The sequence below is a fragment of the Ambystoma mexicanum genome, chromosome 1p (assembly GCF_040938575.1).
Source record: "Ambystoma mexicanum isolate Mex_15411 chromosome 1p, UKY_AmexF1_1, whole genome shotgun sequence".
Lineage (NCBI taxonomy): Eukaryota > Metazoa > Chordata > Amphibia > Caudata > Ambystomatidae > Ambystoma > Ambystoma mexicanum.
Genome location: NC_090921.1, coordinates 34,861,857 through 34,885,928, shown reverse-complemented (window position 1 = coordinate 34,885,928; position 24,072 = coordinate 34,861,857). Strand labels below are relative to the sequence as shown.

Genomic DNA, 24,072 nt, shown 5'->3' with positions numbered 1-24,072 from the left:
ATGCATGAGAAAGGGCTTGCTGACCACCAAGGAATGTTCTTAGGGCAGGACTTGGGGAATGGGGAGGCTGCTCCTGGAGGGAAGCAGTTTCAAAGGAAACTTTCATTAAAATCAAATGAAAACGACTAATGTTACCCAGAAGTACCTTTCCTATTGCCGTGAAAACGTACCCAAAGTAGCCCCCACACCCCTAATTCGCACCCCCCCCCGAAACTTCCGGCAGAATGGGATTTGGAGTAGCCCACGTGTGCGTGAAACTGCCCCTCTGGCAACCGCTGGCTTCCGGAAGTGAGCGGTCGAAACCCCTGGCGCAGCTTCCGGTCCCAGCGCCCGGACTCTCCAGGCCCTGTGCTGTCTCTGCCGACCGGAAGTAATGCCGCCGAACATCCACCCCTCACCTTTGCACTTCCGGTTCCTTTGTTTTCCGCGGGCTAGGGCCCTTTGACGTCACCGAGAAGGCTGATACCTTTCCGGTAAGGAACCCCCCCTCTCCTAGGCCTCCCCCCGCAAACCCCACAAGCCCCCCCAGACACTTCTCACTCACTCTTTACCCCTCATAAAAACACCATGACTCGCAGTCCTTCCACCAACAGCGGAACCATCTCCAAATATCTCCACTAACACCCGCCCAACCACACAAGCAGCTGCACACACTACAAAAGGTGAACCCTAATCCACGTCCCAGACTCATTCCCCCCACACCATATGCACCCACACCCGCCTACATCCCCCACACCCGCCTACCTCCCCCCACACCCACCTACATCCCCCACACCTGCCTACATCCCTCCCCCACTCCACGTGCACCCACATCCCCCTACATCCCCACACACCCATACCTGCCTACATCCCTCCCCCACTCCACGTGCACCCACATCCCCCTACATCCCCACACACCCATACCTGCCTACATCCCTCCGCCACTCCACATGCACCCGCATACATCCCCCACACCTGCCTACATCCCTCCCCCACTCCACGTGCACCCACATCCCCCTACATCCCCACACCCATACCTGCCTACATCCCTCCCCCACTCCACGTGCACCCACATCCCCCTACATCCCCACACACCCATACCTGCCTACATCCCTCCCCCACTCCACGTGCACCCACATCCCCCTACATCCCCACACACCCATACCTGCCTACATCCCTCCGCCACTCCACATGCACCCGCATACATCCCCCACACCCATACCTGCCTACATCCCTCCCCCACTCCACGTGCACCCACATCCCCCTACATCCCCACACCCATACCTGCCTACATCCCTCCCCCACTCCACATGCACCCGCATACATCCCCCACACCTGCCTACATCCCTCCCCCACTCCACGTGCACCCACATCCCCCTACATCCCCACACACCCATACCTGCCTACATCCCTCCGCCACTCCACATGCACCCGCATACATCCCCCACACCCATACCTGCCTACATCCCTCCCCCACTCCACGTGCACCCACATCCCCCTACATCCCCCCACACCCGCCTACATCCCCCACACCCATACCCTCCTACATCCCTCCCCCACTCCACGTGCACCCACATCCCCCTACACCCATACCTGCCTACATCCCTCCCCCACTCCACATGCACCCGCATACATCACCCATACCTGCCTACATCCCTCCCCCACTCCACGTGCACCCACATCCCCCTACATCCCCACACACCCATACCTGCCTACATCCCTCCCCCACTCCACATGCACCCGCATACATCCCCCACACCCATACCTGCCTACATCCCTCCCCCACTCCACGTGCACCCACATCCCCCTACATCCCCAAACACCCATACCTGCCTACATCCCTCCCCCACTCCACGTGCACCCACATTCCCCTACATCCCCACACACCCATACCTGCCTACATCCCTCCGCCACTCCACATGCACCCGCATACATCCCCCTACATCCCCACACACCCATACCTGCCTACATCCCTCCCCCACTCCACGTGCACCCACATCCCCCTACATCCCCACACACCCATACCTGCCTACATCCCTCCCCCACTCCACGTGCACCCACATCCCCCTACATCCCCACACACCCATACCTGCCTACATCCCTCCCCCACTCCACGTGCACCCACATCCCCCTACATCCCCACACACCCATACCTGCCTACATCCCTCCCCCACTCCACATGCACCCGCATACATCCCCCACACCCATACCTGCCTACATCCCTCCCCCACTCCACGTGCACCCACATCCCCCTACATCCCCACACACCCATACCTGCCTACATCCCTCCCCCACCCCACGTGCACCCACATCCCCCTACATCCCCACACACCCATACCTGCCTACATCCCTCCCCCACTCCACATGCACCCGCATACATCCCCCACACCCATACCTGCCTACATCCCTTCCCCACTCCACGTGCACCCACATCCCCCTACATCCCCCACACCCATACCTGCCTACATCCCTCCCCCACTCCACGTGCACCCACACCCGCCTACCTCCCCCCACACCCGCCTACATCCCCCACACCCATACCCTCCTACATCCCTCCCCCACTCCACGTGCACCCACATCCCCCTACATCCCCACACACCCATACCTGCCTACATCCCTCCCCCACTCCACATGCACCCGCATACATCCCCCACACCCATACCTGCCTACATCCCTCCCCCACTCCACGTGCCCCCATACCCACCTACATCTCTCCCCCACACCCATACCTGTCTACATCCCTCCCCCACATCACATGCACCCATACCCGCCTACATCCCCCCACACCACATGCACCCACACCCGCCTACATCCCCCCACACCACGTGCACCCACAACCGCCTACATCCCCCCACACCTGCCTACATCCCTCCCCCACTCCACGTGCACCCACACCTGCCTACATCCCTCCCCCACTCCACGTGCACCCATACCCGCCTACCTCCCCCCCACACCCGCCTACATCCCCCCACACCTGCCTACATCCCTCCCCCACTCCACGTGCACCCACACCCGCCTACATCCCCCCACACCACATGCACCCATACCCGCCTACATCCCCCCACACCACATGCACCCATACCCGCCTACCTCCCCCCACACCCGCCTACATCCCCCACACCTGCCTACATCTCTCCCCCACTCCACGTGCACCCACACCCGCCTACATCCCCCCACACCACATGCACCCATACCCACCTACATCCCCCACACCACATGCACCCATACCCGCCTACCTCCCCCCACACCCGCCTACATCCCTCCCCCACTCCACGTGCACCCACACCCTCCTACATCCCCCCACACCCATACCTGCCTACATCCCTCCCCCACTCCACGTGCACCCACACCCGTCTACATCCCCCCACACCACATGCACCCATACCCGCCTATCTCCCCCCACACCCGCCTACATCCCCCACACCCATACCTGCCTACATCCCTCCCCCACTCCACGTGCACCCACACCCTCCTACATCCCCCCACACCCATACCTGCCTACATCCCTCCCCCACTCCACGTGCACCCACACCCGCCTACATCGCCCCCACACCCGCCTACATCCCTCCCCCACTCCCCGTGCACCCACACCCGCATACATCCCCCACACCCATACCTGCCTACATCCCTCCCCCACTCCCCATGCACTCACACCCGCCTACATCCCCCCACACCTGCCTACATCCCTCCCCCACTCCCCGTGCACCCACACCCACCTACATCCCCCCACACCTGCCTACATCCCTCCCCACTCCACGTGCACCCGCACCCGCCTACATCCCCCACACCCATACCTGCCTACATCCCTCCCCCACTCCCCGTGCACCCACACCCGCCTACATCCCCCCACACCTGCCTACATCCCTTCCCACTCCACGTGCACCCACACCCGCCTACATCCCCCACACCCATACCTGCCTACATCCCTCCCCACACCACATGCACCCATACCTGCCTACATCCCCCACACCACGTGCACCCATACCCGCCTACATCCCTCCCCCACTCCCCGTGCACCCATACCCGCCTACATCCCTCCCCCACTCCCCGTGCACCCACACCCGCCTACATCCCCCCACACCCATACCTGCCTACATCCCTCCCCCACACCACATGCACCCATATCTGCCTACATCCCCCATACCATGTGCACCCATAACTGCCTACATCCCCCATACCATGTGCACCCATAACTGCCTACATCCCCCACACCACGTGCACCCATACCTGCCTACATCCCCCACACATGTGCACCCATACCTGCCAACATCCCCCATACCACATGCACCCATAGCTCCCTACATCCCTCCCCCACACCACAACTATACCTGCCTACATCCCTCCCCACACCACGTGCACCCATACCTGCCTACATCCCCCACACATGTGCACCCATACCTGCCAACATCCCCCCATACCACATGCACCCATAGTTCCCTACATCCCTCCCCCACACCACAACTATACCTGCCTACATCCCTCCCCACACCACGTGCCAGCATACCTGCCTGCAGCCCTCCCCACACCACATGTACCCATACCTGCCTACAGCCCTCCCCTACATCACACCGATACCTGCCTACATCCCTCCCCCCACACCACGTGCACCCATACCTACCTACATCCCTCCCCCACACCGCACCCATACCTGCCTACATCCCACCCCCACACCACATGCACCCATACCTGCCTACATCCCACCCCCACACCGCACCCATAACTGCCTACATCCCTCCCCCACACCATGTGCACCCATACCTGCCTACATCCCTCCCCCACACCACATGCAGCCATATCTGCCTACATCCCACACCACATGTACCCATATCTGCCTACATCCCCCCACACCACGTGCACCCATACCTGCCTACATCCCCCACACCACGTGCACCCATGCCTGCCTACATCCCTCCCCACACCACGTGCACCCACACCTGCCTACAGCCCTCCCCACACCACATGCACCCACACCTGCCTACATCCCTCCCCCACACCACACCAATACCTGCCTACATCCCCCACACCACATGCACCCGTACCTGCCTACATCCCTTCCCACACCAGTGCACCCATAACTGCCTACATCCCTCCCCCACACCACGTGCACCCATAACTGCCTACATCCCTCCCCCACACCACGTGCACACATACCTGCCTACATTCCCCCCACACCACATGCACCCATACCTGCCTACATTCCCCCCACACCACGTGCACCCATACCTGCCTACATCCCTCCCCACACCACGTTAACCCATACCTGCCTACATCCCCCCACACCACATGCACCCATACCTGCCAACATCCCTCCCCACACCACGTGCACCCATACCTGCCTACATCCCCAACACCACATGCACCCATACCTGCTAACATTCCTCCCCACACCACGTGTACCCATACCTGCCTATATCCCTCCCCCACAACACGTGCACCCATACCTGCCTACATCCCTCCCCCACACCATGTGCCCCCATACCCACCTACATCTCTCCCCCACACCCATACCTGTCTACATCCCTCCCCCACATCACATGCACCCATACCCGCCTACATCCCTCCCCCACACTACGTGCACCCATACCCACCTACATCACTCCCATACCTGCCTATGTCCCGCCCGACATCATGTGCACCCATACCTACCTACATCCCTCCCCCACACCACGTACACCCATATCTGCCCATATCCCTCCGACACCATGAATATAATCTCGCTCCCACAGCGCAAGCTTCCCTCGTTCATGAAATCTCACCTGATCACAGGCTGTATAGGGACCCCCTCACCTCAGTTCTACATCTTTGGAGCCTAGTTAACTTTCCCCAAAATAATAGGAGCATTTGACTCCTGAGGCACACTGATGCATTTGGGACATTAACTCTGGGAATATAAATAAGCATAATGGCCCAAGGATTATACTTTGAATCGGTTCCATGTCTTAAAATCGTGGCGAAAATGGCTGTGTATACAAAATATCGCTGTAAAAACTGCTGTGGTTTTGCCGCCACAATCATGTAAAGGATGCGGGGGACACCACCGCAACCCCCTGCACCCATTATACCATTTAAGGGAAGCAGGGGACACCCCCCAACCCCCGCTCCCCTTAAATGGTATATTATTCGCAATGGGAAATTAGAAAAGGTTTAGTACCATTTAACTGGCAGCATGTTCAAGCTGTTTTTGTATCTGATAGCTCTTTCAAGCTCTACAGGTATTCAGTTCTTGGCCTCCACCGGTGTGGGCTGCAGCTCATCACCGAAGCTATTACTTTTTTTCTGCCTCAGTAATGAAAGTAGCAACAACAGTGGAGTGAAAGGGAGCTTGGGTAGCTCCATATTTGTGAATACCTAGCCCCTCCCCCCCATCACTGCATTATCAATGAGGGTCTAAGGCAACAACATGGTGAAGTCTGCACATATCCTGTAAATCTAGCTAGCCAGACACTGCATTGTTGAGGTGGTATTGATAAATGCAGGACGTTAACAGTGCCCATCAAACTCCAGATCTCCACTTTCATTGCTTTCTTTGCAGATTATACCATTTATTCTTCCAAACTTGGCCGTATTGTTATTTTAATAGTTTCTTAACCTTGGATTGAGCTGTTATCATTGGCCTCTCCTAGGGATACTTGGTGGGCGGTACTTCTTTTAACCAATATTTCTGCAGTTTTCTTTTATGGACAATCCGTCCACATTTTAGCAGTCAGAGGAAAGAGCACATTTTAGTGTGAGCACACGTTTAAAGCAATTGTTAATTATAATTTAAGGTGCAAAAATTCCCTCTGTCTCCCAGACCCCTGTGCTGTGTAAACATATTTAGACAATTTTACAGATTTGTTAATGTTGTACATTAATCCCTCTGCAGAGGCCTTGAGACTTTGACATCTAAACGTCTAAATGGAGAGCAGAAAAGTACAGCGCTCCTCTGGTTGTGCAGGCAGAACAGCACCAGCAATTCCTGTTGGTAGTGTATCTACTGAAAGAGCCAAGCCTGATCTTTTCTTCCGACCTGAAGACTCTGGAAGGCTGGGGACTGACATCTGCAAAGGGGCAGTATGTGAAGATGTTGGAAAGCTCCAAATGTCAGATACCATATCTGAGGGCTCTTCCCAAAGCACTCAAAGGGTCCGTGAGTCGGTGTCTGCTACAGGGCATGTCCCCAACAGGGTCATTTTAGCCACAATACAGCACCTGCAGACGAAAATGGATCAATTGCAGATTACTATGGAGGACATGCCCGTTAAAGTTATCCATATTATTGAACAGCTCTGGCTAAAAAAGGGCCAAGAGTACCTACACAAACATGTAATGTCTGTGGACATGGTCAGACCAGCAACTGGCAGAGACTGTCATCTACATGTATGTCCTTCACCTCCTGTCCCAGACAAGGCAGGTGAGCCAAGCCCGAGTCTTGAAGAAGTGTTTACTGATGTGCAGGGTCAAGAACAGAACCAGTGCATACTATCAGTCAGTACTGATGATCAAAGCCAATCGAAGCAATGTATACAACAGGTAATTACTGATGTACAGTGCCAACAAAACCAGTGCATGCAACCAGTGATTAATGATGGGCAGAGCCAACAACAAAGCCATGACAAACAGAGAACATATATTGATGGACAGAGCTCAGAGGATCGTTCATGTACTCAACCAGTAGTCAAGTATAGACAAGATCTAGATCAGATCCTCAAGCTTAAGCCTTTGGGTCCTGAAGAGAAGGGGCAAGATGAGACCCAAGTACAGCAAAAAGCAGTTAGTTATGGACTGGGGCCAAATCAGAAATACAGGTTAGACCCATGGTTTTCTTGCGGACAGCGTCCAACAGATTCTTCAGTATCCCTGCGATCAAGTACTCTTCCTGCAGAAGAAGCTATCTCAATAAGTTCTTTGGCAAGAAGAAGCAAGCTCCTTGCTATGCCTGTGTCCAACATCCCAGGTATGTTTGTTTTACTATAAATTCCTGACAAGACTAGGCTTTGAACTGCGTCTGTAGTTGAGATTATTGGCTTTTGTAATATTTTGTTTCACTAATATAGCATTCCAGCCTTTGGTCAGGTGGAAGGATATTTCACCAAGTGTAATCTTTGATTTAAAGGCTTTTTCTATTTTTGTCTTTTCAGGGTCTCTGTGTGAGATGCCTACAGTCATGGAAATGAATACCGAACAGACATGTGTTAAAGATGTGGAGGTCTCCCTAGAGATAGCTTTGCCACCTCATCTACCCACACTATCAGTCACAGACCCCTGTGACTTGAAGTCGAAGTCATCTGTCAGCAGTTTGGAGGAGGAATTAATTATTCAAGATGGGCAGGAGGCAGCAGTCAGAAACTCCCCAGGCTCAGAGGAGAAGCTATTGTTCAGTTCCACTCTATGTTCAGAGGACAGAATAAGTGTCAAAAAGCAAGGTGCGTCTCTTTCCATGGTGACTGAGGTGGAACCATGCATTGGATACAAGGGTTTTGGTCAGATGCTATTCCGCGAAGCTAATCATTGTATGGAGGAGGAGGCGAATGTAGAATTATGTGAGGTTTTGGGTGAGGAGCCATTGATCAGAGTCCACAAGAAAACAAATGGGGATCCGTGTGTGAGGCTCTGCAGTGGTTTGGCAAAGGAGTCCCCACCCAAAGTCCACAAGAGCATGAAGGCAGAACAGCCATTTGTGAGAACTCCCAAGTGTTTAGTTAAGGAGTTGAGTAAAATTACTGGACATATTTTGGAGTCATCTGTCAGAGCATGCCACTGTCCAATGAAAATGAGAAGGACAATTCAAACACGAGGTGTGCCTGCCTCCTTTGGGGAGCAGGGGATGCAGTGTAATAGGCTGCTCATGGATTTTGGGGAGCCATGTCTAATATCCCAAGAGTTGAAAACTCCTTTATCCCATCACAAGTCATCGGAGGAGGCATATGGCAGAGCTCACCATGGGTTGGCTGAGAACGAAAGCACTAGAGAAGATGTAGAGTCATTTGGTAAGGGTGTCCATATGTCTGAGGGGAGGCAAAGAGTCAAACAGAAGGAGCCATTGGTTAGAGAACTTCAGGAAGAAGCAACCGAGAAACTGAGAGAGAAAGTGCCTTCTGGTGATGATCATATGGACAATAAAGCTAGAGACTGGACTGAGGAGGATCCAGGCATGTGTGAAGAGGGAACGGAAAGCTCTTATACAGGTGAGCACTTATAATTAACATAGGTTCTAAAATATTCCTAAATAGTAATGCTTACCTTACAGGCACCAGTGGCCTAGGTGTGCCTGTGCTTTTTGGTTTCTCTATTCAAGGATTGATCTCTCCCATGGGTAGGGTTCTGTATGCACATATTTGGAGGTACGTTGTAAGGTGGGAAATGTTTTATTTTATTGGGTGTTTATAACGTGCCTATACAACAAATGGTGTTTCAAGACACTACAAGACGAAAAAGAGAAAAAGAGGGGGGATAGGGAAGAAAACAATAGTCCTACTAGGCCTGGTGTCATTCAGATTGTGCAAGTGCAGAAACAAGAAGTGCAAGAGGGGGTAGTGAGGGGGTGAAGTGCAGGACGGGGAAGCGATAATCCTAGGTTGGGAGGGAAGTGCGGAGGAGAATGGAGGCCCACAAGTGCAGGGGGGAGGGTCCCTGGGGCTAGGCAAGTGCTAAGGGGAGGCCAGGTGGGCAAGTGCCAGGGGATGCAGGGAGTGAGAACCACATCTTAAGTGCGAATGCGGGGCTGGACCAGGTTCGATAGGGATGTCCACCCCGCCAGGCTAGTGAGGGGAAGAGGGCCCGGAAGGACAAGTGCAGGTTAGGGGGGGGAGCAGGGAGATTAAGGAACTGTAGGATGGGCTGGAAGAGGAGGGCCTGGTGCCCTGTAGGACCCAGAAGGGACCAGGCAGCCAGTCATTGCGGCAGAGGCAGGCATTAGCAGGGGGGGGGGGAGGAAGAAGCCACTGGAGAGATTTTAGTGCTGGAGAGATGCTGGGCTTGAGGCCAATGATACGGTTTGAAGTCCTATCTGGATTACTTGAAGGGGGTGATGGGAGGATAAAGGCAAATTGAGGAAGAGGCTGTTGCAGTAGTCCAGTTTAGAGAGGACCAGAGCTCTGGAAACATTGGGCCTCATTATGACCCTGCCGGTCCGGAAACAAGGGTGCCGGTAAGCTTACCAGCACCGTTTCCGAATCGGCATATTACAGGTCTACCTGCTGGAGCCACCGTCCTTGACAGGTCTGACCCTGCCGGGCACAGCAGCCACGGACTCATGGGAACGGGAACTTACATTTTACCGGCGCCTCACTTTCCGGCCCCTGGGGTTGTACTCTCCCGGTAGCACCGGGAAGTCCGGCACCGGTAATTATTTATGGGTCCGGCGGCAACCCGCCGGTAGCACCGGCACGGTTACCGCTGGGCCTGTAATGAGGCCCCTTGAGTTTCTGGGGGAAGGTGAGGAAAGGGAGAATGCCTCTCAGGAGGTGCAGCTAAAGGCAGCCCTTTTTGTCAAGGCCTTCTTGGCAAGGTCTGTGATGTGAGGAGAGAGGAGTCCAAGTTTTTGAGCCTAGTAAGAGGGTGAGGGGAGGGGACCCATGGAGGGTGGCCAGAGAGTAGGAGGGAGGAGTCCCAATGAGAAGGATTTAAGTCTTACTGGCATTAAGGCAGAGATAGTTAGCAGCACACCATGCCTGAATAGCATTCAGACAGTCGGAAATGAGAGAGGAAGGGGAGGGAAGCTTGAAGGAGAGCTCCGTGTCATCTGCATAACACTTGAAGTGGGGAGAGAAGGTGGAGATCAAGTGGGCCAGAGGGGCAAGGTAGATGTTGACGAGCCACAGCGAGAGGATAGAACCCTGAGGGACGCCACAGGTGGAGAGTGTGATGGAGGAGAGGAAAGGGCCCAGTTGAACCAGGGAAGGTCGGTCTGATGGGTGTGAGATCAACCAGTCCAGTGCCAGGTCCGTGATGCCAAGGGTAACACGGAGCCAATTTTTAAGGGTGGCATGATTGACCGTATCAAGGGCAGAGTAAAGATCAAAAAGGATGGGAGCGAAAGTAGATATGAATTAGGAACCATAATTTAGGTGATCGAGTACCGTGGTCAGGCTACAAAATGAATACTCCCCACTAGTCATCGCCAATTGATAAATAACATCTCAGTGTTTGTTGTCCTATGTGCATATGCACAACTGATATTCATCCCAGTGGCCAAGTGACTTTTATGCATGTCTGGTAGCATATAACGTGACATTTCTAATTGCTCATGATACAAGACCAGTTGAAAACAAGTGCCCAACACGTGGCTGGATATTAGATTGAGGATTAGGCCTCTAAGAGAATGCTTTCATATTATGGCAGTTGTGCCTATTTCTTTTTCTCTGTATTTTTCAGATTTGTTCTATTTAAAGGGTAATAGTTCATCCAACGAGGTGGCAATGCTTTGTAAAACATGTTTGAATCCTAAGATCAGGAAAGTTGTGATGAAATCACTACTGCTCTGCAGGAGTAGAGCAAGGAGTAGTGGCTAAACAACCTTTGCTGAAGACCCACACTAATACTAAACCACTAGTGATTCTAACTGTAAAGGTCAAACAGGCACAGCCCGACAGGTATACTTCCTTCATCTCTCTGGGTAACATGAGCTGAGAGCAAGCTGTATTCTTCAGAAGTGTGAGCTGATAACAGTAGCAAACAAAACAACTTACCTTCAATGGTTCTAAAACAAAAGAATGTTTAATCAAGGTCCTATAAATTGAACGTTTAATTAAACATAAATGCAATCAACTAACTAGAAATCACTACCCATGTAGAGAAAACACGGAGAATGGGCTGATGCGCTGGGGGTATTCAGATAATCTGATTAGGAAACTGTCAGTTTTCAATGGTATGTTCTTGAAGGAAAAAGATTCAGAAGGGGTGGTTAAAACTCATTATGATCCCAAAAGTGGACTGTGCACAGGGCATCTTCACAGTACCTTTATTCTAGTCTTTGGGAGATCGACCGTGTCAAGACTGGCTTCTTGTATTTTTGCTGTAGTAGAGCTAAGGTCAAGACGTTTCGAGACGATGCAATCCCACTGGGGTCAGCAATGTTTTTGTTCAATAGTGCAGGCTCCCTGGGGTCGATTCAGTGTTTGAAACTGCTAGACAATGTCTTCCAATGGTTTGGACAGCATTCTAGTCAATGTTCACAACACCAAATTCAATGGCTTCCAGCAGGTTGAGTTGGAGCTTGAAATGGGTGCTCCCATGAATGTCGCGCCTGTGGTCGGGTTGCTAGAGATGGTCCACGGCAATGAGTCGGGTCAGCGTCTGGATGGCTCGAAATGAAGAAAGTTGTTTGAAGTTTAAGAAGAGTGCTAGATGCGGCACTGTGGGTCCTAAGGCTGCTTGAAGGTGTCTTGAGATGGCAAAACAGGATTCCAGCAGCTTCCGGGCTTGTGGGTTTCCGGGAAGCCCAATCCAGTGGCTCCAGAGATGTTGAGTCCTTCAGCTTTGCACATACAATCTAGGCAACTTGGCTGGCACTTAAATGGGATCCTTCACCTCCACTGAGCAGGACCCTGGTTCCAGGGCAGCCAGCAGTGAAGACTTGGTGTAGCAGCTGTTACCCCCACTGTTCCCTGTGGATGGTTAGGGGGCAGAGCTCTCCCTGGCCTTGGATGCCTTACATTCTTCACATCGTTGGCACTTGGCAGAGGACTTTGGATTGGTTTGCACTCCCAATAAAGGGCCAAAAGTGTATCCTTCTCATTCTGTTGATGACCCAAAGATGACTAAAAAAAGAACCCTTCTTATCAAGGCAAAATGTTACAGGGGCATGATCCAAAGCAAGCCTGCTGTAACAGGTCCCATCCAGGTTGTTTTAACAAGTGCCCTTTGCCTTATATCCTCACACCCAGAGTACCTTACCTACAGGAAATGGGGACAAGAAAAAGCATGTCCTAACAGAAACCATGGTGGTGGGGCATTTCTTTTAGTCCATCTCTACATTTAACTCCACCACCTTCCCATGTCTGCTGACTTCAGAGGGATTCAAGTGGTCATTGCCTTTGGTGCAAAGGTGTCTTTGGTATGTCAGTGCTGTCTTTGAATCACTGGTTCCTAGGAGACCTCCCGGGTTACGGTGTTACCCTCACTGCTGGAGAATCAAAGAAGCAGCATCCTGGGTATTGTTCCGCGTAGTAGCTGTGGAGACAGTCAGTCAATATACAGCAGCCGTGCCATATCCAATCCCTGATCACAGAGCTGACACTAGTGTGACATCAAATTGCTGGGGCTTTATAATTGTGTGATTCTAGCAGCCACTATACCGACCCATGCATGGATTGTATGGATTGGTTTTCGTGACACTAGATTACAAAATTTAATATCATTTAGATCAGAAGTACAAAGAGTTAAAAACCCATCGTTGCCTGCAGGAACTTTGTGTCCTTGCTGCTGTCAAGACTGCTCAGGAGACCTTTGAACCTGCTCTGTACGACTGCAGAGCTAGTATCGTTAGTGATGTTAGGAGACTGGTTACAGCAATAGGACATGTTTTGGCATGACACATTTAGACTAGAAGAGTTCCCTTTAATGAACAAAATTACTCACATCTTTTTATGTAATAAAAAAATGTGAGCTACCCCACCCTCACCAGATGGCCATTATGTCGCAAAAATATTCTTCTCTTTGATGTTGAGGTCTCCAGGGTGGTGCTCAGTGCTAGATCAGTTGCTGATGTGATTTCTAAGGTGTATTTTGATGAGTTTGAGCATATTCTCAGCTTCAACATTTCTGTTCATTGGCTCTCTAGAGGGCTTTGTGTGTCGGATTCTATGTTGAACTGTAGTTTCTTGCCAAAGGGAATATTGATGGCTGTCCATGATCCACGTTTATATGTGCTTTATATAGTCAGGCTAGGATTGTTGATATACCAAACTGGATGGTGGTGGGCGGGGGATGGACACAGTAAATGGACCAGCACAAGACAGACAGTGGTAGGTGATTATTGGGGAGGAATGGCAGCACTATAAGACTCTAGGGCTCTCTCCTGGGAGAGAAGGTGTTATTGAAGGTGATCTCAAGCCAGTCCCTGTAGGAATGTCCTTGATTTCTGAGGGCAGTGAGTTCTTATGATGATGTGGTGGTGGATGAGCAGGAGGTAGCTCAATATGGAAGATGGGTGGGTGGAGGAGAACCTGGGAGCATAGCGTGTGAAGGGTTAAGTAGCGGGGTTAGGGCAAGTACATGGGTTTGCTTTAGTGCAAGAGGAAGGAATTTGACCCATGAGCACTAAGGTGGGTGACACTAGTGGGAGGATTTAGAGGGTATACCATTTAATACTTTGTTGAGGAGGGTATATGGGGGAATTGCATGAGGAGGCTGGATCAGCAATCCAGTGTGCTGAAGTCCAGCATGGTGATGAGTGTTTTGGGAGAGTGACATGGGGACATATTGTATGGCTGTAAGTGGGGATAAGCGTGGCAGCCGAGTAGTGGAGGTGCTGAAGTGGTGATGTTTCAGGTGGCCGTTAAAGAGAAGCAGCGTATTGTGGCCATGGGGATGGGGTACAGAGAAAATGATCTATGAGGAAGGCCTCGGAGGCCCGTAGAAGGTTTACTTCAGCGTTAGAGGAGTTGAGCACCATTCGATGCAGAACCATCTAGGGATGAATAGCAGATAAGTACAGAACAACTTGAGGTTTCCGGAGAAGATCTGAGTATCATTTGGAAATCGATGATATGAGAAGCCAAGGAGGAGATAGGTTTGCCAAGAAAAGAGGTGTCAGGTGTTTAAAGGAGGGGTCCATGGACGGAACCTCTCAGGACTCCTCAGTTGGTGCTCACAGAGGAGCTCCTAGTATTCCAAATAAAGCAGAGGGAGTGACCGCCCAGCTAGGACAACACCCAATCACACATATGCCATGAAAGCCAAGATGTGGGTTCAAAGAATAGGAAGGTGATCAACTATGGCAAAGGTAGGACAGAGATCAAGGAGAAGAATGATAGACCGCAGTGGTGAGCCATTGCAAATGTCATGATCACAGCAAAGAGCCTTATTTATTTTATTTTATTTTAATGTGATACAGTTTTTAAACAAAAAAAACTTTACACATAAATCAACAGAAAAATATTTTCTTCTTATAATTTAAACAACTGTTCAATATTTAAAAGTGGAAAACACTTAAAATCATATTCAATTTTGTTACAAATTTCATAGGCCTTATCCTAGAGATAACTTTCATGCAATTTCATATTATTTCATATAATCACTCGTTTACTGTTTATTGATGCTGAGAGAAATTGGCTAGTCTTCAGATTTCAAGTATTCCCTTAACTGTATACCAAACTCTATATAAGGCCAAATGTAGGCTAGGATTCAAGGTGTTAATGCATGTTAGCCAAAAATCTTTGGACTTAATATGGTCAAGATTATGTACATATCTGCTATAATGTTTTATGTAGGTTGAACCCAAACTGGGACATAGTGTAAGAGCATGTCTTGCAGTTTCTAATGAATCTTTATTCTTGCATATCCTGCAAAAACGCTCTGTTTTAGAGATGGCCTTTTCAGGGCCCAACACCGCTAGAACAGGTAAATGGTTGATGCGTAGGAGTAACAAAAAGCGTCTTAGATTATCCGAGGGGCAAAGGTTGAGATATCCTTGTGCCCTTCTGAAGGTGTATAAAACATGAGTTATGAACCCGTAGCTGTGGAGGCTCGCAAGATGTCTAAAATTATCTTGCCAGTCCCAAATTTTGAGTCGTTCAGCCATTTGGGACTTTAGGTTTATATAATTGTCCTCCCAGTTAGGGGTCCATTCAATCGTCTCAAATAGAGCATTCATTTCTCTAACAAAACGAGCCTGCTTATTCTTAACAATGTCTTCTTTCACAATTATCAGAAGGGGATTAGTCGGATTAGTATGCAGCTTAATATAGATCTCGGCTCTTTTCTTCAAGACCAGAGCTTTTAAAGAGGGTAAACCCAGCTCCAATCTTAGTATCGCCATTGGTATTCCCGGTGGCAGTCCCAGCAGCTTTCGCCAAAAGCGGCCTTCCAATGTCTGTAGCCAATCTAAATTGAGGCCAACCAGGGCTTCCAGTCCATAGATTACCATGGGTATCAGGCATTGGACGTAAAGTTGGCGAGCTGCCCACATGGAATATCCACTCTTCTTACGGGAGAACTGATGTATCATAGAGGTAAGTTGCGCTGCTTTTATTTTGCGGGATTGTACACATGATTGGGAATTTCCCTTAGAGTCGAATTCCACTCCCAAGTACTTGTAACTATGGGTATATTGAATTTCATGTCCTCTTACAACCATTCTAGGGCGGCTCACTTTGCCATGGCTATAGAGGATCAACTCTGTTTTCATGTGATTAATTGTGAGATCGTTCTCCTCCGCATACTTCCAAAGTCGCTCTGCCGAGCGTAGAATGCCGCTAAATGTGTGGTCAAAAATAACCACATCATCCGCATACGCCAGGATTAAGCAGTGTTGAGAGCCAACCTTGGGAGGGCAGTTACTCACCTCTCTAATATACTCTGGAATATCGGAAACGAACAGATTATATAACATGGGTGCAGTGACGCAGCCTTGTTTCACCCCTCTTGTTTGCTTTATCACCCTAGTTGAGGATCCACTTCCATCAAGCCTCAACTGAACTGTGGTGTTATAGTGTAGAAGTTGCAAATAATAGAGCAAGTCTTCAGGGCATGCCAGTCTCTTAAGCTTCCTCCATAGCTTCTCTCTATTAACCGTGTCGAATGCTGCCTTAAAGTCTACATATAAGGCATACAGAGGCGGATTATTAGGAAGTAGGGCTTTATCTCTAAGACTATTCATGATGAAAAGATTGTGAGTAGTAGAATATCCAGGTCTGAATCCGCTTTGAAAGCGATCCAGAATCCCTTCCGTTTCAGACCAAGATTGTAATTTCTGTAACAATAAGGAGGCAAATAATTTGCCAGAACAGTCTAGCATAGATAGCAAGCGGTAATTGCCCGGATCAGATCTATTGCCTTTTTTGAAAATTGGCACTAAGATTGCTCTCTGCCAGGTCTCAGGTATTATTCCTGCTTTTAAGACTTTTTCAAAGAGGATTTTCAGAAAGTTAGCCCAGAAAACTGGGTTACTCTTCATAAGTAGATTGGAGAGACCGTTAGGCCCCGGGGCTCTGGAGGATTTAAGTTTAGCAATCTTACCTATCAGGTCTTCTAGGTGGATAGGGAACGGCTTAGGAACTTGAGAGATGGTTGAAAAAATTTCGGGGTTAACTGCTGGAATGCCATTACGCGTTTCCAGGAAATGAACCCATTCCTCAGCATCAATCGGGTTTATTTGGGGGGTTACCTTGCTCCCTCTAGCTTCTCCTAGAAGTGCCCAGATATTTCGGGAGTTTCTGGAGCAAATAGTCTTCACGGTTTTTTGCCAGTTTGCCAATTTCTTCGATCTGTTCCAGTATTTTAACCATGCCCTATACCTATTTTTTATCTCTCTGATCTTAGTATGTGTATCCATAATTAAATGGGAATGGGCTCTGATTCTACGTATCTCCCTTCTCAGAGTACGTTTAGCATCTCGAATTATCTTATCATAGCCCTTGCTCGAGCCCTGCTCTCTGATAGCAAGTAAAGATTTTTTTGTAGCATATTTACCCGTAAAATTATAAATCCAACCTTCAAGATGTTCTATTGATAGATTAACAAACATGGTGTGATAATCAGCGTCCCATTCACCGGAGTCATGACATGCTTTGGCTATGTTTTTCTCAGACCATACTAATCGTGAACCAGCATGATTAACCAACAGGCTTCCTGTCGCTATTGTTAAAGGAAATAGAGAATCACATTTCAGGCTTAAACTCAGGCCGCTGTGATCACTCCAATCGTTGTCTATTATTTCCATGTCATTAACCAGGGATGCCACCTCCGGGCTAGTAAAACAATAATCTAGAGTGCGACGAGCGGCACCTGCTTTCCAAGTATAATGTCCTGGACGGTCACTCATAGTTCGACCGTTTAGACATTCCAAGTCCCAGCTCTTCATAAAACATAACCACTTCTCCCCTTCTTCATCATTACAATCCTGAGACATAAGGGGATACGGATGTAAGTGCTTATTGTTAGTTGTACCACCATCCCCTTTAATAGAACAATTAAAATCCCCAGCAATGATCAAGAGGTTATTTTGGCGTTCGTTCGTCCACTCAGTAAGCAAATCATGTAGTCTATCTTGTATTAGATCACTCTTTGACGCATCGTGTGGATTATAAACATTGACCAGCAAGAGTTTCATCTGATTATTTTTGATCGGTATAACCACCTCCACCGCATTAATGTTATCCTCAAGATCAGTATTGATTTCATTAGATATTATAGTTTTACTTACACCTATCATCAGTCCCCCAAAAGGTCTTCCCATTTGGCCTTTTTTAGCAAAAGTATGGTACAACTTATACCCATCTATGATAATTGGTGCAGTTAGCCAGGTTTCCTTTAATAGGAAAAAGGAGTAGTTCATAATAAAAGGTAGCGAGCCATTAGTTACAGTAATATGTTTGAAGCCCCTGGTGTTCCAGGATAGCAATGAGCAAGTTCAGGGTTTATTTATAACCGAGGGCAAGGCCTCTGCAAGCCATTTCAGAGTATTCTGAATGTCGCTCATTTGCACTCGGTTCCCAGTAAGAGGAGGTAGTTTAGTATTATTGTCAGTATTAGTAGGCTTGGGAGCTTCTTTAATCAGAGGGTCTACATCATCAGGATTCACATCTACCCCCAAGCCTACTTGCGCTAAATTGACTCTATGTTTACGAATCAGCTGAGCCGAGGCCAGGACCGTACAATGTAGTGCTGTCACATTAGGGTTAGTGGTACATAGAGGCTCTACAAATGAGAAATCCTCAGATCTAATAACTCTTAATTGAGGTATTAGATGAAGTTTCTCAAGCATGCCTGTACGTGAGAGCCATTTACCATGGCATTGCTGGTTCAGATTCTTCACAATGCAAATCTTGTTTTCTTCTCTATTCTCTTTCCTTGCTGGAACCGGTGTATCACTTTCAGCATCCATGCTTTCAAGTGTTCTATTCGGGCTGTTCCTTTGAGGGGTGGAAAACTGATTATCAATAGAATGGTTTTCTGTAAGGATAGAGTCTTGGCTAGCATTACTCACAGCTGAAATTTCTTTAGATTTTTCCACCAATATCCAGCTAGTGAGTGTGCCCGGACCTTTATTTCGGTTTTTCTTTCTTTTTAGTGCCCTTTTTCTTGCCTTTTTGGATTTCTGTTGTGGGATTGCTGTGTTTGGGAGTGGAGAGGCCACCTCTACCGGAACATTTCTTAGGGCAGCTCTTTTCGCCATTCTACGCTGTTTCTTAGTCAGATGAGTGTTTCCCTCATTTGTCAGATGTTCGTTCTCCTCAACGTTAATTGGACTAGGTGGAATCTGAGGCTCCTTCACCTCTTCAGGGCATACTTCATACTCTAGGTCCGGAGCGGGAAGATTCAGCTGTAGGATTGTATTCACATGTATTCTTCCGCATAATTTGAGGAGAATTTTTAGGGCAAATTGGAGAGAGGTTAAGGACGCCTGCATCTCTGCAATGGCTGCAGAGTTTAGCTGTGAAAGCTCACTAAGTTGATCGTCCTTAGTTTGCCCTGACTCTTCTAAGTCAATCAATAAGTTTGGTGATTCAGACAGTCGACCAGAGCATAAAGTTCTCTGAGTAGAATTAGCAGGTTGTAACACTTGGGCTTCCACTGTTATACTTGCGACTTTCTTACTAGTCCCCATCTCATTAATCCCCGGCTCTCCTGAATTAGGTGGAGGAGCCATAGATTTCTGTATAGATAGGCATAAGTCCAATAGCGAATTGTTGTCAATGTCGTCTAGGGATGTAACATCTAGTGGTCGACTTGCGTTATGTGTAGCCGGAAGTGTCTCCTCAGTTTGTTCGTCAGTGCATGTAGGTAAGATCTTTTTAAATAACTCCGGAATGGTACCTCCGGCGTTGGCTGGCGATTTCAAACTGTCCCCACCTCTTAGATTGTTATTGGGCATGCAGGGATGATTTGTCCTGCCCTTCCGTAAATTATAGGGCGCTTTTGCCCCGCGTGTTTTAGGCGGCATTTGGCTCAGTAAAATTACAGGAGAAAAAATAAAAATAAGTAGTCAGAAGGGCCAGTATCTTTGGCGAGACCAAATCACTCAGCACTCAATTGTATGCAAGACAAGTTAGTAATCTGTATGAAAAATTATTACTTCTGCGTAAGGGATCAAAGGAGAATGTAATCTCCCACAGTCTCCCATAAACTGTGCAGAGGGAGGAAACTTGATTATGCGGGCGGCCTTACCCTTTACTCCACACTCAATAGTGCGACTCAGTGGTTGACGCGCCTACGCGCCAAACAGCCGCACAACTGCACAGCCAGTGGCCTTGTCTCCTACCGGGCTTAACGCCGCGAGGGTGACTGTGTCTGGCCTTTGAGGTGTTTCAGAGTCACGTGATGACCACGTGACCGGCAGCAGTCTCCGCCCCCTCCAGGGAACGGACGTAGAACAGCAAGAGTCTCCTGACTCGCAGTGCTGTGCAGGTGGAGAATTATCAATGCGAACGCACGTTCGTTTTCAAAGCAAAAGTACAGCTGTAGCAGCAAAAGCACCAGCAAAAGAGCCTTACAGTTACCCCAAAAAAGAATTGGACATCTGCCTATCACTGTTGGATGGTGGGACAGCAACACAGTGTAGTGGGTAGGTTACAATAGTCACTTCCTGACTCCACAACATGGGTGCTCTAATTGTTCTCCTGTTAGTTCAGAGCGGGTCTAGTGTTTAGCATTCCAGTGATATATAAGCCCCTCCCAGCGTGTGTTCAGAGCTTTGCATCGTGTCTGTCATGCTAACGCTTACCATTGCCCAGTACTTCAGTCAAACTAGAAAATAGCTATTGTTTCACTTCTCAGACCACAGTTACATTGTTGAAGCTACATATCGTAGTTGTGCTAGTCCGCTAACGGAGATTTCTTTGTAATACTTTTATTCTGTCACAGCGAGTATTTCGCAGTCCGCGTTCCTTCGTTCCTGTCAGGCAATTGGGCTACGAGCGGTTGCTGTGTGAAGCCTTCCGCGCACAGGAATAGCTGCGGTCAGTTCTGTCACTGCAAGTATTCCCATAGATGTTAGTTGGTAACAGCTGTTCCTTTGTTAGAGTTTATTTTTCGAGCGTTTGCGTGGAGAAATTCATAACGCATTTCGTAGTGATTTGATTTTTCCATACTTTCATGTTTTACACGTTACTAGGCTAATAAAAAGAAGCGCCTTTCCTGATGCACTAGCGTTTATGCTCCTTAATCTTTTCCTAGACACTCTGTGTATCAGATTAGGAATCGTAATCAGTCATTAGTACATTGGGCTCCACATTTTTTGCTGTACTCTCATCCCCTCCCCCACCCCCCCAGGCTTTTGATCCGTGAAGACATTTTAGGAAGACTTCCCTTAGGTTCCTTTCTGATTTTCTTCTGTCACTTAGGAATTTTAAATCAGGGCTTATAGTAATTCCACCCTTGGTTCTTAAGCAATTGTTTTTCCAAGCCTCATTCACGTTCTAAGTGCAGAATTCAACTCTCAACTCCAGTAACACCTCAGCATCGTGATTCTTCAGAACTAGAGCCCCTGCACAGATGCAGGATGGAGAGCCTACTACAAAAGTACATTAGGTTAACGTTTTCACTGAAGAAGTATTGTTGAACATCGCTAGCTGAGAAGAGTCATTGACATTGTTCCTTGTGCGTGTTCCCGCAGAGTTAAGGTAAGCGTTACAGTGAAGGAGCGAGAGACATGTGTGAGCACTACCTCCATGGTGTGTTTGCTAGTCTTTTGAGCTACATGAAGCTTAAAATGTGGTTGAAGATTACATGTTTGCAGGCTCTGTTATAGTGAGGACGGAAAGAGATGGGTCAATAATTTGCTGGGCTGTTGTAGTCAGTGGTGGGTTTCTTCTTAATGGTTGCATGGGTGGCCATCTTGAAAAAGGCTGGGAAGATACCAGAGGAAAATTAAAGGTTGAAGAGAGGAGAGAAAGAGGAGCAGCACAGGGGTCCCAACACCTTCACGGTTTGTGGTGCAAAGGGATCAACTGGAGCACAGGGCCGGTTGACAATCTGGAGCATATGTGTCAACTAGGGTTGTCTGTCAGTGACAAGAGGTTGTGGGAGGTGGTGAGAAGAAGGGAGAGGTAGGGTGTAGCACATTGTGGATGAGCGTAGCTGTCAAAGTTCTCTGCTGTGATTGTGTAGGAGAAATAGTGTAGTCAAGGGGGGCCTGCACAGACTTGAGAGCAATCTTTACTGAGCGGAGATGAGAGTAGAGAGGGTCGGTGAGGGTAGTGTAATAGCATTACTTTGCTGAGTCTAGTGCAGTAGCAAGATCTTTATTAGGAGTAAGTAGAGTGAGATATTTATATAGAGTCATTGGGAGGTCTGATCATGAGGTTTGGTGCTATTATTCACCAGTACATTGCACAACACCTAGCTCTATCTGAGGGCCTCCCAAGAAGACCATCTTCAGTTTTTGAGAGGCTGTCTTCAGGGCATAGCGGGTTGGATGACTGACCACTTTTCTCATTGAAAGACCTCAAAACAGAGTGTCTTTCTCTATGAAGCCCCTCTTAACCCTTGAATGGGTGATCTATCCTTTGATTAGGCTTCATAATTTGCACTGACCACTAGCCATTGGCAAGTGATAATTGACTCTTGGCAAGTAAGAAATAATGGGCCTCATTACGAGTTTGGCGGTGCAGGAATAAAGTGGCAGTAATTCAATTAGGAAAGTGGAGAATCTACCTTCATCTTGATGCTGGGGATAAATCCTTTACTTTTTCTCCAAATATCAGTGGAATTACTACTCAGTAATTCCGCCTGCAGTAATTCCCCAAAGGAGTCCCATGAACTCCAGAAATGGGGATTTACACCGCCTACCACCACTTGTAATCCTGTGTAAACCAACTGGACCACCAGGTGGCGGTAAAAGCATTTCCGTTAGGTGGTATCTCAGCGGATTTACCGCCAAGGTACCACCGAACTCGTAATGAGGCCCAATGTGCTGTGTGCATGTGGAGAGTTTGTGAGCAAGTGACTTTTTATACCTGACTAGTAGCTTGCAACTTGAAATTTGTGCCCCTGCTTTGATCATACTGCGCCCCTCTGGCTTCCTCTACCATATCCTTGGACTTCACACTGGATCTTCAATTATCTTTGTTCTCATGTTGAAAAAGTGGTAATCTCTGCTAATTTTCACATAATAATGATAAAGATGTATTATTTATACAGCACTTTCTCCAAATATATTTGCATACAATATCAACCAACTGAAGTTGGTACTTATTTATCGACCTCGGGAGGATGAAACTCTGAGTTGTCCTTGCTGGGATACAAACCTGCAGATCACACACAGATTGCAGCAGCGAGCGCTCAACCCACTGAGCTTTCTTCACGGCAAAGATTTACTATCCATTCACATTTTTGCTATGCATTCTACCTGTTGTTTTCTTTCCTCCCGATTGCCAATCTTTGGTGCAGGCTCTGGGCCTTTCTGGGCTCCATTCCAGTAACTCTGTCTGTGTTTGTCTGCCCATTTGTACTTCACTCCTCTCAGGGTAGCTTTTCATGCTGATGCTGTATCACGAAAGGTACCATATTAAGCAAGTGCTTCAGCAAAAACCTGGAACAACCTCCTGAAAGAAATAAGAAACACCAAAGACCACCTTTAATTCAGAAAACTACTAAAAACCTGGCTCTTCAACACCTCAAAACCCGGATGGAAACAACTGAAATAACAAAAACCATACAATGCAAAGAGAACCAGTTGACAGAACCCATGACGGTACAGTTAACACCTAAAACCGACAGCGAGGGGAACACCCACAAGACCACCAGCAACAGCCCAATAAGGACAGAACAATAGCTAACGAGGCTGACACATACAAGCACAACTATCTACCTTACCCACTACCAAGCATCCCCCTGACAGAAATGACTACATGAACCATGGGTAACCCCAACCCAACGCAATCATGCATCCACACTATACAACTTGTGCTCACAAGACAATCATCCTCTAACCAACCTCTCCATATAAGC

At 48.7% G+C, this 24,072-nt stretch overlaps 1 protein-coding gene across 1 annotated transcript in view; it reads left to right on the top strand.

Annotated features, from left to right (window-relative positions):
* The first annotated feature begins 431 nt into the window (after positions 1-431).
* LOC138565367 (uncharacterized) overlaps positions 432-24,072 on the top strand; it is a 168,828-nt gene continuing 145,187 nt past the window's right edge. The window contains exons 1-3 of the mRNA XM_069642973.1: positions 432-473; positions 6,845-7,915; positions 8,100-9,146. Of these exons, the coding sequence (XP_069499074.1) occupies positions 6,877-7,915; positions 8,100-9,146 (2,086 nt within the window). The 5' untranslated portion in view covers positions 432-473; positions 6,845-6,876. The remainder of the gene's footprint in view (positions 474-6,844; positions 7,916-8,099; positions 9,147-24,072) is intronic.